A 14,337-nucleotide genomic window follows, 5' to 3' on the forward strand; every position below is an offset into this window, starting at 1 on the left:
GTGCCCCCACGACCAAACCAGATTAATTACGGGACCACTGGCAATGACTGAAAAGCCTGATCTGCATGGTGATCTAAACTGATGCAAAACGAGTGCGGGTTACATGATGAGTGGTCAGGTCAGCTGTTCGACAACCAAGCATTGTTCGGCAAACGAACACTGGCACATGGGAAGTATTATGTAGCAACCGGCATTACTGACTTCGATGAACAAAGAGATGCTGTATATTAAAGATCACTTGTTTTCTTACTGACGCGTGTGTGTGTGTGTGTGTGTGTGTGTGTGTGTGTTACTGTGTCTCAGTGTGTGTCAGTATATATACAACGTACGCCAGCTTGTGGACTGTGTAAATATGTAAACCTCTTCAGTAGAGAGAACCTGTACGCTCGTGTTTCAATCATTACTATACTTATAAAAAGCTCTGCATCACGTGCTCTATTTAAACAGCACGTGGCGCCACAGTGGTGCAGTCACGAAGAAAGTTGTGCTTTGTTCGAATCACGGACATTGTTGGCCTGGAGGTGGGGATGAGTGTAAGGGGCCCGGGTTTGGGAGGTGGGGGCCAGGGGGTTTAGGAGAGATTGAGAAGGAACAAAATCGAAGAAGCGTGTATGGTTGCATGTCACAGCTTGTATATCCGTGACTCTTTAAGTGTTGACATCTAAATCTGATAATTAAAAAAAAAGATAATAATTAAAACACACACACACACACACACATACACACACACACACACACACACACACACACACACACACACACACACACACACACACACACACACAAACTTACACCGGAATTTCAACCAGACTCAAATATATTACACACACACACACACACACACACACACACACACACACACACACACACACACACACACCGGAATTGTAACTAGACTCTACTGGTCACAAGTCCGGTGGGGGGCGGGGGGTGAGGGGGGGGAGTGGGGGGCAGGGGGTGTTGGGGGGGGGGGGGTCGGGGTGAGGGGGATGATCATACTATGATCATGCATAGATTCGGAACAGATGCAGCAAAGATGACTGGTCTGTATTCTGGACTGAAGAGGCGGGGGGTGGGGGTTGAAGAGCTGCGCAAGGGGTGGGGTGGGGGTTTCTACTGAATACAAGCTGAAATCGAAAGGTTCCATGACTTATGAAACTGAGAAAAGTAAGACTGAACGAGACTGACAAAGACGGCGGAGAACAAGAAAGGGAGAAAGAGAAAGTAGGGTCGGGTACGTGGGTGGGGATGGGCGTGGGGATAATGAGGAAAGATCGAGAGGTATGGGTGTAACGTCAGATGAAGGTCAGTTTCTGTATGACTTTATGATAGTTCTCGCTGGTTATGTTATAAAGAGCATTTCACAGAAGAAAAAAATCCAGGCCCAATGCGCTATAAAAATCATACACACACACACACAGAGAGAGAGAGAGAGAGAGAGAGAGAGAGAGAGAGGGGGGGGGGGGAATTGTGACCAGATTCTAATAGAATTCTGACTAGACAGAGGACAATATGCGTGTCTGCTTGAGAGAATCTGCGACTGAGAGAGGCACCTGAGTGTATGGCCGTCAGGGCAGAAGTGAAATGAGGAAGTTGTCAGTGCAGAGCAGTAACAAACCCCGGCATTAAATGAATGATACTGAGGCACATTTTGTAACAGTTATGGAGGTGAACAAGAACTCTAGGAAAGGGGTGAAAAGGGGGGGGGGGGATGGAGAGATCGAGATACTGATTTTTTCCCTCTTCAAATTTATTCATAACACAACTGACAGTAAAAAATAAATTAATTAATTAAAAAAATAAAAATAAAAACTACGTTAAAAAATGTTATTCAGTCACACCGGGCTGATTATTTGTATGACTGAACACGACACCAAACGAAAAGTAGTGGGCCCTATGTGTCAGAACCATATAACTCTACAACCGCTCGATAACGTTCACTAACTTGACCGCCTCCTGAAATAAATTCAGTGCTAGAGTGAGTAGGCCTACACTAAATCTTAACGCCGTAACAATCATTTTGGCCTGTATGGTCAGATGAGATATCCGGCACTCTGATAACTTTCACTATGACTTGACCGCCTCCTGAAAATAAATTGGTAGACTGAATACATTAAATCCTAACAATTATTTGGCCTATATGGTCAACTGAGATCACTCTGATGGCTTTCATTAATTAAGTTGACCGCCTCCTGAAAATAGCCTGCTAATGATCTGTCTTACATATCATGTAATATAATTATACATAACTGGTCAAATAATGATTATTGTAATGGTCAAAGGTGAATCTAGTAGCTTTCACTGTCAAGTTGACTGCCTCCTGAAAACGATAAATTGAATAGCTATACATTTGATAATTATGATAATTATGAGGTTAAAAAGGTCACTCCGAGTTTTGACTAAAAGGCTTGTCCAAATTGACATTGGACCGGACAATTTCGACAAGTCATATTATCACACAAAGTCAATCGGATGAGACTTCTTGGTCCAATGCGATTCACTTTAAACAGAAATGCGCGGTCAAGGACTACTTTCAGTTTGACAAAAATAATAACTCGTGCACTGAAATTTTAGAACTGGCCCATTTTTAGCAAGCGACAAACTCATTTCAGCGAAAGTGGTGGTCCTGTTCGCTTTAAACAGAAGCAAGATGTTCAAGGAACATCATTGTGATGTGTGATGTGCGTAGGGCCCGTGATTTCGACAGCGAACACCCACCGACGGTAAAGTTTCCGGCGTATTGTGAGTGCGTATGTATCACTTGACCCCTTGACGTCACAGCTGATCCGAGGGTCATGGGTATTGCTGAGAGGAAAAGGAAATCTGGAGGAAGCGGTACAGCCGGCCTGACAGGGTTAGTCACGGGTTTTATTGAAGGCTGGAGTTCCGGTACGTCAATACGATCAACCCAAAGAAAGTAATCGCTTTCGTTTTGTGACAGATACACACAAACGGGGTGTTTCTTGAATTATTCGACATGACAACACCGATTGACAGTTTATACCGAATTTGGCACACGAAATACATGAACCGGCCAGCATGGTAGTTTCTGCGTCTGCACAAAGATAATGTGTATTACACACACACACACACACACACACACACACACACACACACACACGACACACACACACATACACACACATTTATATATGTATAGTGTATGTGTGTGTGTGTGTGTGCCAGTGTGTGTCAGTGTCACACACACATTTATATCAATGTATATATATATATATATATATATATATATATATATATATATATATATATATATATATATATATATGCACACACACACACACACACATATATATATATATATAAATGTGTGTGTATGAGTATGTGTGTGTGTGTGTGGGGGGGGGGGGGGGCTTGCACTGTAGTCACTGAGTTGGCAGTAACTAGTCTGGAACTTGACAAAAGTATCACTGAATGTGTGTGTGTGTGTGTGTGTGTGTGTGTGTGTGTGTGTGTGTGTGTGTGTGTGTGTGTGTGTGTGTGTGAGCCTAACTGAGAGAGAGAGAGAGAGAGAGAGAGCGGACAGAGAGAGAGAGGGAGCGGCCGCCGGAGAGAGAGAGCCGAGAGAGAGAGAGAGAGAGAGACTGGTGACTCGTGCTCCCTGAGTGTGTGTCTCAGTGTGTGTGTGTGTGTGTGTGTGTGTGTGAGTGCGCGCGCGCTACTTTCTCCGAATGAGCAGATCAATCCCCCCAATAATTTTCCCCCAGTGACCGGCTGAAAACGCCTGGGTCTGTTAACTGTGGTAAAACTGACCGGCTTCACACGGCAGAGATGACGACGTGCACAAGACCTCCCACTCTCGGCTGTCACAGTAATTGACGCACTGAGCGGGCACGCTCGCCAGCACTGATAGTTAGAGTACGCGTTGTGTCGGTGTACTCGATCTACGACATTACTAAAGTCATGTAACACATGATCTCTCTCTCTCTCTCTCTCTCTCTCTCTCTCTCTCTCCTTTCAATCTTAAGTGTAATGATATATGTGTTTATAATTCCACGTACTCCTGTTGTGATCTCTCTCTGAGTCCTTACATTGTAAACAAATTAAAACTGAAGTCGAGACCAACAAATACCGGTGTGTGCCGTGTGTGTGTGTGTGTGTGTGTGTGTGTGTGTGTGTGTGTGTGTGTGTGTGTTGTGTGTGTGTGTGTGTGTGTGTGGGGGGGGGGGGGGGGGGGGGGGGGGGGGGGAGTTCGTGTGTGCCACTGAGTGTGCCGTGCCGTTTATTAGTATCCGTCGTTTTGTAAAACGCTTAGAACCCTAGCTACTTAGAGAATAGCGCTTTGTAAATTCACAATATTCTTCTTCTTCTTACTGTTGTTGTTATTATTATTTTTAATTATTACTCAATGCATGATTATCACTGAGTTAATTTTTCAGCCGGTGACAGGTTATATTACCATTAATTAAGTCACTGATAGCTATATTCAAATACAAAGTCACACTCACATCTACCGCTCGCCGTCTCAGTTAAACTACTACCTTGCAAGCGTTCACCTCCACTTTACACACACGTGGGCAGATTCAACGTCTTTAATGAAATTGAAAACTGAAGTATACCTCCTAAAATGTCTTCAGATGTCTTCATTTGGTAAATCCCCCCCCTCCCCCTCCTGCAAATAAAGAAGTACAATACACAAATTTAATACAGCACAGAGCTGTTCGTTGATAATTGGAATAACTGAATTGGAATAACTGAAGTAAAACCAAAGAACACAAGATATGCAGTACAGGAGTGCGAGGTAGCCATTGATGATTACGACCTTTTTCATAACCTCACGGACAAGAAAGGACGGGGGATGTGCTTATATGTAGACAGCAACCTCAAGGCTTTACAGATAGAAGTTCAAGACAACGACTTTGAAGAACAAATATTAGTCGAATGTCGTCTGGATGGCTCAGATAAACTTTTGATTGGATTGATATACAGAAGCCCAAACTCTCCCCCGGATAACACAGAAAAACTCAACAAACTGATGGTGGACCTGGGCAAACAGAAGCAGTACTCCCACATTCTCCTGGTGGGTGACTTTAACCACCCGAAAGTCGATTGGCAAAATGAGCCTGCAATTGTAGGGAGGAGCACCAAGCGCAGAAATTCCTCAAAGCCACCCAAGATGCATATCTCACCCAGCACCAGAAGGAACCAACAAGATTTAGGCAAGGACAGAACCCCAGCCTAGATGACTTGGTCTTCACCAACCGAGAGGAGATGATAGACAGCATCACAACACAAGCCGGACTAGGAAGAAGCGACCACGTGACTCTCATCATCAGCTTCTCATGTTCTTACGATAAGCGAGAACCATCAAGGAAGAAGACAAAGTTTGAAGAGGGGAACTACGAAGAAATGAATTTGGACCTCACTGAAGCAGACTGGGACAAACTTCTCTCCAACAAGTCAGTTGAAGAAACCTGGAAAACCATCAAGGATGAGATCCAGAAAGCCGTATATAAGCACATCCCAACAGTGATGACATCAGGAAGAACCACCCAGAAATGGATGGACCCGAAAACACTAAGCACGGTTCGAAACAAACACAGACTCTTCAGAAAATGGAAAAAATCACGAGACCCTCGAGACGAGCAGGAATACCGTCGCGCAAATAACCATGCCAGAAGAGAGTGCCACAAAGCGAAAAGAGGTAGAGAGGAAAAGGTCGCAGCCAACGCAAAGAATAACAGCAAAGTCTTTTGGTCATATGTCAAGTCGAAAACCAAATGCAGGTCAGCTGAAAAAAGCTGACGAAAAAAAACGACAACAGACTAAGAAAAGGCAGACGTTCTGAACGAATTTTTTCAAAGAGTCTTCACCCAGGAAGAAGAGGAGAACCTACCACCACCACCCGAGTACAGCATTCAGGAAATACTGCAAGAGGTAAACATCACTGAAGCAGATGTGAAAAAGCAACTTCAAAATCTGAAAACAAACAAGGCACCTGGACCCGAGGGAATCCACCCTATGGTGTTGGCGAAGGCAGCAGGGTCTCTAGCACGCCCAATAGCACATCTATTCCGCCTCACTCTGGAACGTGGGGAAATTCCTAAAGATTGGAAAGAAGCCACAGTCACTCCTATCTACAAGAGGAAAGGAAGCCGACAGCAGCCAGAAAACTACCGACCTGTCAGCCTGACCTGTATCCTGTGCAAGGTAATGGAAACGCTCATGAGGACACAAATAATGAATCACCTACAGCGCAATGAACTACTCTGTGAAGAGCAACATGGATTCGTTCAGGGGAAATCTTGCGTGACCAATTTACTGGAAGCTCTCGATGACTGGACCAGGCTGATAGACTCCGGCAGCAGCATTGACGTCGTGTATATGGACTTCCAAAAAGCCTTTGACACTGTACCGCACCGTCGTATGCTGAAGAAAGTTGAAGCCCACGGAGTAAAAGGCCCAATACTCAACTGGATATCAGCCTTCCTTGGAGATCAAAAACAAAGAGTCAGAATCAATGGAACCTTCTCAGACGAAGTAGCAGTCACAAGCGGTATCCCTCAAGGCAGTGTACTAGGACCAATCCTGTTTGTCATCTACGTCAACGATCTACCGAAACATGTACAAAACACCGTCAAACTGTTTGCAGATGACACAAAAATCTATGCCGCTAGCGACAACCAGGAATCGACCGCATCTCTCCAGCAAGACCTAGACAGCCTCCAGAGTTGATCAAACGATTGGCTTCTGAGATTCCACCCACAGAAATGCAAAGTGATGAAAATCGGCACACGAAAATAAATAGCATCGTACCATATGAAGCATGTAGATGCTGAAACCGGAACCATCAGTGAAATACCCTTGGCAGAAAGTGAGGTGGAAGCGGACCTCGGTGTTCAAGTTGATAACGACCTCAAATTTAAGCAGCACGTGGACAGTGTCACAGCAAGAGCGAACAGTGTAATTGGCATCATCCGCAGAACCTTCAAGTTCTTAGACTGCAAGCTCTTCATCCAGCTGTACAAAACAATAGCGAGGCCTATCCTCGAGTACGCACAAACTGTGTGGCAACCTAGACACAAGACATTATGTAAGCAGCTAGAGGACGTGCAGCGCCGAGCCACAAAGCTGATCTCCTCGGTCAGTGAGCTACCTTACGCGGAAAGACTAGAACGACTCGACCTGCCTAGCCTGGAACACAGACGACTCAGAGGGGATATGATAGACACATTTAAGTATGTCCACGGACTCCACAGAACCGAAAAACCAAAACTTGAAACTGCAGAGGAATCAGGCACCAGAGGAAACGCGAAGAAACTGTTCCCGCACCACACCCACTGCGACACCAGGAAACACTTTTTCAGTGAAAGGGTCACCAAGACATGGAACAGTCTCCCAGACGAAGTGGTCTTGGCACCGTCGGTGAATGCCTTCAAGAACAGACTGGATGTCTACTGGAAGAACAAGCCAGACAAGTACAATCCGTCTTGCCAATAAGCCACGCATGCAAAGTTTAGTATGTACAACTGATGACCCACACGGAGCGATGAACAGGTCCTTGGACCTCAAACATTGTACAGTTCAAGTTCAAGTTAGTTCAAGATAACATTCCAAACATCACCAACATTCGAATCACACAAAAAATTAACACGAAACGTTCGGTGTGCTGTCAAGAACTGACGGAAACATTTATTCGAGCATCAGAACATTTTTTGCGGCCAGATGGTTCAGTTCGCACGTTTCCCCCGTCGCAACTAAAGCCAATCAGCTGGATTCTTCGGCGTATCAAGACAGGATCAAGATTACGGCACACTTTGATTCCAGATTTGAAACAGAAACTGAAACTAGGTCACCCGCAAATCATTTCACTGAACGTGTCGTGTGCAAGAAAAATTTGATCGCCTCATAGAAGAGCATATATTGTGATGAAGTTAGCATCATGTCCATAATTACTTAACACTATGTGAAATAAAATTATTTTTGTATTATTCTCGGTGATTTTTGTTATTTGTAATGTTGTATATTTGGCCAACCAGACTACTGGAATTTTCTTAAGTGCAGAAGTGCTTCGTAGGCAGAAAGGTGAAGGTCGTTGATCGGAAGAGAAAATCTGATTAGTGTAGTGTACCCATGCCCACACTTGATTCGTAATATCAATCAGGTGAATATGGTCGGGAAAAAGAGAAAGAGGATAATCGGCAACATCATTTGGTCAAAGAGAAATCACCACAAGGATGGGGTAATTATGTTTGATCATTGGTTGTTCTAGCATGTGTGTTGTTGCCTGTGTTGTGTTTGCTGTATCCAGTGCTTGATACCTCTTCGCAAGTCAAGTGTTCGATGATGATATTGATACCATAGTGTATTATTTCATATTTGTGAACTTAGAGAGTGCTTCCAATAACATGTACATAATTAGATGATTGTGTTCAAGTTATTTTAACAATGTTGGGATTAAATCTTGGTGTGAAAGTATGTTATATTTGGTGCTCGCATCGTCAGGGCTCATACTTGTTAGTAATGTTTTGGCAACACGTTCATCGAAACTATCATTTGTAACTATTTTACAAGCAATTTGTAGAACCATTTTGTTGTTTTTACATCTCCATTGTCTGCTTTTATGCAACCAAAATCACTCCATCAGTTTTCTCAACTCAGATAAAGATATTTGTGTAGCAGTTAGCATGTAGCTTCTTTTATATATAATGTTTGTTTGAATTTTGATCTTCCATAAATGTTTCGCCTGTTTGCATCTTATACACATGGAAGGGAATCAGTCATTAGCAAGTCTTTTCATCTGTTCATTCAGACAGGGAAGTATCTGTTCTTCACCCACCAGTTGCTACTATGATTTGAACCCCAGTCTCTCTCTCTCTCTCTCTCTCTCTCTCTCTATATATATATATATATATATATATATATGTGTGTGTGTGTGTGTGATATATGATAATGTGAGCTTGTCCTCACACTTTTACAAGTATTTTAATCTGAAAATGAAATTCAGTTGTCCGTGAAGCTTCCAAGGTATCTTTTATTTATTGTACACGTTCTATAAACTTCAATAGTTCAAAGAAAGGAACTTATTTTGTATATCAAGCATTTACTAAAGTTAATGTGCTTGTCATAATTATCTTCTTTTTTTTTTTTTTTTTTTTTTTTAATCAGTAAGTACCATCAGTACCATATCTTCCAGTTGCTGCTAACTCAGATACTGTTCTTCTCTTAAACCCATTTTGTTAGTCAGGTGTCAACAGCAGTTAGTCCCATGAACTGTCAGATCTTAAATCCCACACCCAGACTATTAAACACAGAGTATCATTCCATACAACACAATACACTGCAGTACAATATAATGTAATACAATAGAATATATATGAAACAGTGTAAGACAGTGCAACACAAAGCAATAGAATATGACTTAATTCATTAATCAGTTTATATGTAACTTATAAGACACTTATTCAAATCAAAAGCGCATAGAAATAGCTCAAATGACTGAGTTTGTGTGCACTGTTATTTTGATATGAAATTTATGCTTTGTAATTTTTTCTGTGTCATTACTGAAGTTTTCAAATGAAAAAAAAAACCACACACACATACACACACACAAAACAAAAAACAGATTGAAAGCTGCTGTTGCTTTATTTATATCCACTTGCAGGTGTACATTGAAATTCATTGGCATTCTGCCATTTGTAGCAGTCCAGTTACTTTCTGAAGTATTAAGAAAAAAAAAAAAATTCTTAGCGTGTTAAAAAAATCATGAAATAGAAATCTGTAGAAGAGTTGTTTACTGTCACTTATTTTTTCTCTTAAACTGCATTGTTCAACTGAATACTGACATTGTTGTGCAGCATAGCTAACCACCCGTTTTGAAGAAATCCATCCCAGTGGGAGTATGGTCTTTTTGGAGAAGGTTGATTTTGACAAGGGATTGTTCATGTGATGGGGGCATGAGTTTTATGTATATGGGACTTAGATTCTTCTTTTTGAATACATGTAAATATTTCTGCAGTTTGGCAGAGTTGGAGTGTCACAATCTGAAGTCTGAGCAAGTGCTCTGGATTAGTCAGTATGAGATGTCTTTGATGGAATGTGTTGAGGATGGCGGACTTGTCTGATGTACTTCAGTGTCAGATTGACCAGTGTTGATTATAATAAAGGGTAACTGACACTACAGTGACAGTACTTACTGTTGTACTGTCTGGTCTGTCTGTGAAGCACTGCTATATAATAACAGGATACATAGGTTTTTATTTAGTTTAATAAAAAGAAGAAACGTTTGGAGTCCTTAAAAGTCTTTAAATCCCCAATGAGGTGCCAGGGGTTTTTCAGTATAAATAGCATCCCCACCTACTGGAAGTTCAGTGCTAGAAATTTCCTCTTTTCTGTTGCTCCCTTTATTTCTGTCTTTTTTCTTCCTTCACTGTTGTCTTCTTTTTTTTTGGACTTCCCAGTCAGTTCCCCTCTCTTTTTTCAAGCACACCTTGACACGTTTTTCTCTTTTCTGCAGTCTGTGATTTACTGTCTGTGCTGTTTTGCTCGGGCGATTAGGTCGTGAAATTGTAAACACTGGGATGGGCACAAGCTATTCTGCAGTCTTATTTGCCTATATATAGCCTTTTTATATATTTTTTGTTTGGCCTTGAAGTATTGATTTGTCCCTTCTTATGAATTTTTGTTTTCAAGGATGATGAATTAAGCAGAATGGCTGACGTCATCAGCATGGCCTAATCTTATTTACTCCAAGTCCAAGGATCAAAATGGTTAAGATACTGTGTCATGAACTGTGTTTTCTATGTTTATTTCAATGTTTTTGTTGTTGTTTGTTTGTGTGTGTGTGTGTGTGTGTGTGTGTGTGTGTGTGTGTGTGTGTGTGTGTGTTATAGTTTTGTATAAAGCAGTTAGACATTTTTATTTTGGCAGTCCTGATAATGATATGACTGTGTGGTCAGTTAGACTGTAAGAAACAGCAATAATAATTTATAATGTCTTTAAAAAATTATGTAGGTTTCTAAAAGATTTTTTATTTGATCTCTCTTTTGCTAACCCCCCCCCCCCCCCCCCAAAAAAAAAAAGTTTCAATCAGTGATAATTGATACAGCTTTACTGCTAAACATGAATCGAGATTTAAAGCTACAAAAGTAATTTCTTCCAATAGAAAACCTGATCCTGAAAGAAATTTGCAGACTGAAATCCTGAAAATCACAGTTCTCATACAGTGATGTTCAGACGATGATGATTGATGCAAGGTGCCCAGTGCAGTGGTTGAAGATTTTTTGCTTAAGTGGTTTTCATGGTTTATAAAATGTTTTTTGAATTTTGTGATTTGAATTCATGTAGGCTATGAGCCCCATATAAAGATTCAAGATGACATATGATGCAGGAAAGCCAGCCAGTATGACTGGCAGTATTCCGTGATTATCCATATCTGCCATTCAGTGGGACAGACTTTTGCGTCATCCTGATATATATATATATACCTCCATTTTTAAGATGATGCTAGAAGTGGAAGTAAGAAGATTGTCAGGTTGTCAAGAACACTGATAGTGATGATGATGCATGCATCACTCGTGTATGTCTGATGTCTGTAACTTCAGCAGCAGGAAGGTTTTTATATTTGTGTACATGTCAGCTCTTTTGTATTGATTTCTTCTTTGTCTGTCAAGTTTTGCAACTCTGTGTGGGATCAGATTTCATCAGCCGCGGGTAGAAGCGCTATATTCTTTAGTTATGGCATCTGTTTTCGTATTCAGGAACATGAAAAGAGGTTTAGCAATTCATGTCATGTTTTTGTATGATGCCTATTTTTGGTGCAAGTGCTTCTGTGGACTCTAGAAGTGTGACAATACATGATCAAAATTTTATCATTTAAGATAACATCTTTTACTGCTGTCATGTTCATAAATGCATTGCAACTGAGGAGATAGCTTCAAGTACCTGGGAACAACCCTGTCCAAAGACGGCACCTGCACAGCAGAAATCCGAAATAGGATTAATTCTGCAACGGCAGCGATGTCCAGACTGAACAGGGTATGGAAGAGCAACATCAGATTCCACACAAAATTCCTGCTCTACAAGTCACTAGTGGTCTCCATCCTCTTATATGGATGTGAGACATGGACACTGATGGCAGAAACAGAAAGAAGAATCCAAGCATTCGAAACCAAGTGCTTGAGGAGACTACTACACATCTCCTACAAGGAGCACAAGACCAACAACTATGTGCGGAACCTGGTCAGCAACCTTGTTGAGCCCCAAGAACCACTGCTGGCGACTGTCAAACGACGAAAGATGGCATGGTTTGGTCACGTCACACGACATAACACCCTCTCCAAAACCATCCTGCAAGGGACTGTAGAGGGAGGGCACAGACGGGGGCGGCAGAGAAAAAGCTGGTCCGACAACGTCAAGGAATGGACCAAAATGACGATGCCGGGATCTCCTCACGACAGCTGCCAACAGAACGGCGTGGCGAGCTATGACATCTTCCCTCATGTCCCCCCAACGACCCCAGCGGTCAAAGGAATGAGTGAGTGAGTGAGTGAGCTGAGGAGATAATACTAAAAGAAAAGCAAACTTTATAATTCTCTTTGAAAACTTATGACTTCAACTTATGGTGGCTGATCATTCAATCAGGCAACAAAATGACAGTGTTGACAATTTTTATTACTTTCACATCATACTCAGTCTTGGTGATCAATAAGTCTCAACATTTTCTGTATGTATCAGTATCAATATCAACATAAAAAAAAAATCTGTTCTTCACTTCTTGTCTGTCTGCTTGCCTCTCTCCCTGCCGCCCCACTCTCTCATCCATCCTCTCTCTCTCCCTCCCTCCCTCCTTCTCTAGCTCACTCATCTCTCTCCAGTTCTGTCAGTATAGTAAATCTCATCAAACACAACGTATTCAGTACTCTTTCTCTTATTCTCTTTCTTTCTTTCCTTGCCATGAGGGCTGGATATACACACCAAGATTTTCGCTTATTCTACTTCTCCCATTAAAGGAAAATAATTAAGTGTAGTATACGGCTCGTCCAGACCGTCTTACCTGAAACTGTTGGAACCTATACACCACCAAGGGCTCCGTCTCAGCTTAGGTGCTTTCCGCACCACCCCTGTGCACAGCCTGTATGCAGAGGCGGGGGAACCGTCTCTCTCCAACTGCAGATTGAAGCTGACCCTAAATTATTATTTGAAATTGTTTTCTGAACCCTGCTTACGACGCTGTATTCAACAACCCTTTCGACAAGAAATTTAAAGACAACCCAAACTGCATCCCTCCTCTTGGACTCCGCATTCAGCCGCACATAGAAAATGCCGATCTGGATGTCGGTGGCATCTCAGATTTCTCCAAGTTCCCCGACAGCCCTCTGTGGACCTTTAGAACACCTGAGGTCTGATTTGATCTGGCCTCGTACCGTAAAGACTCCACCAGTTCTCTGGCCTACAGAACCTACTTTTTGGAACTCTTGCACAAATTTCCCACTTTTCAAAGAATCTTCACTGACGGTTCCAAGTCAGAGGACTGAGTCACTGCATCTGCGTTCTGTGCTGCCTTTCCTGACCGGCCCTCAACGGAACACATCCTGTCTGACAGCTCGGTGTACACTGTGGAACTGACTGCACTGGTTCTGGCGGTAAAAATGGTTCTCTCTTCGAAACAAAAGAGATTCATGATCTTTTTCGACTCCTTGTCAGCCCTGGAGGCGATCGCCTGCAGGAGTATCACTCATCCCAAACTGCTGGAATTTTATGAAGCTTTTACTCTCGCAACGAAGAAAGGATACGAGGTTGTGTTGGCCTGGGTTCCCGGACATGTTGGCATTCGTGGTAATGAAAGGGCAGACCTGCTGGCCAGGAATGTTGTAAAGAAAGAATTATCCAGATCCTTTGTACCACACACAGACATGAAGCGGAAGGTGAACACTTATGTTAAGGATCTTTGGCAAGAGAAGTGGAACACCCAGACGGACAACAAGCTCTTCCAGATCCGTCCAGACCTAAAAGAGACCCTGCCTTCGGGGGTGAAGAACAGAAAGGAGGAGTCTGTGCTGTGCAGATTGCGTGCGGGGCACACTTTTTTTTTTTACTCATTCTTACTTGTTGAAGGGGGAAGAGGCCCCTCGATGTATTCCCTGTGATGAGCCTCTCACCGTGAAACACGTGCTCCTTGACTGTTGGGATCTGCATGACGTTAGACACAGACATTACACGGCGGTTTCTTTGAAGACCTTGTTTCGTGATGTCCCTCCGTGGGCGCTGATGGACTTCTTAAAAGAAGTGAACATTTTTAACCAGATTTGAAGGTTTTAAACTATGGAAGGTTTTTTTTAAGCTTTGGAGTTGAAAGTTTGAAGTGGTGACTCGTTTTAA

At 42.4% G+C, this 14,337-nt stretch overlaps 2 protein-coding genes across 2 annotated transcripts in view; both read left to right on the forward strand.

The window, feature by feature from the left end:
* Positions 1–6,777: 6,777 nt before the first annotated feature.
* On the forward strand, positions 6,778–7,859 carry LOC143294570 (uncharacterized protein B0403.1-like). The gene is made up of 2 exons (XM_076605946.1): positions 6,778–7,351; positions 7,786–7,859. Exons 1-2 carry the CDS (start codon positions 6,778–6,780, stop codon positions 7,857–7,859), a joined length of 648 nt encoding a protein of 215 aa, XP_076462061.1.
* A 210-nt stretch (positions 7,860–8,069) lies between these two features.
* LOC143294901 (hippocampus abundant transcript 1 protein-like) overlaps positions 8,070–14,337 on the forward strand; it is a 41,258-nt gene continuing 34,990 nt past the window's right edge. The window contains exon 1 of the mRNA XM_076606418.1: positions 8,070–8,200. Within this exon, the coding sequence (XP_076462533.1) occupies positions 8,129–8,200 (72 nt within the window). The 5' untranslated portion in view covers positions 8,070–8,128. The remainder of the gene's footprint in view (positions 8,201–14,337) is intronic.

The sequence above is a fragment of the Babylonia areolata genome, chromosome 20 (genome assembly GCF_041734735.1).
Source record: "Babylonia areolata isolate BAREFJ2019XMU chromosome 20, ASM4173473v1, whole genome shotgun sequence".
NCBI lineage: Eukaryota > Metazoa > Mollusca > Gastropoda > Neogastropoda > Buccinidae > Babylonia > Babylonia areolata.

Excerpts from the sequence above, each read along its gene's own strand:
- LOC143294570 (XM_076605946.1), top strand. The coding sequence starts at position 6,778 with ATGAAGCATGTAGATGCTGAAACCGGAACCATCAGTGAAATACCCTTG. Across the intron at positions 7,352-7,785 it reads GGTCACCAAGACATGGAACA|ATTTGAAACAGAAACTGAAA; the intron begins GTCTCCCAGACG and ends CTTTGATTCCAG.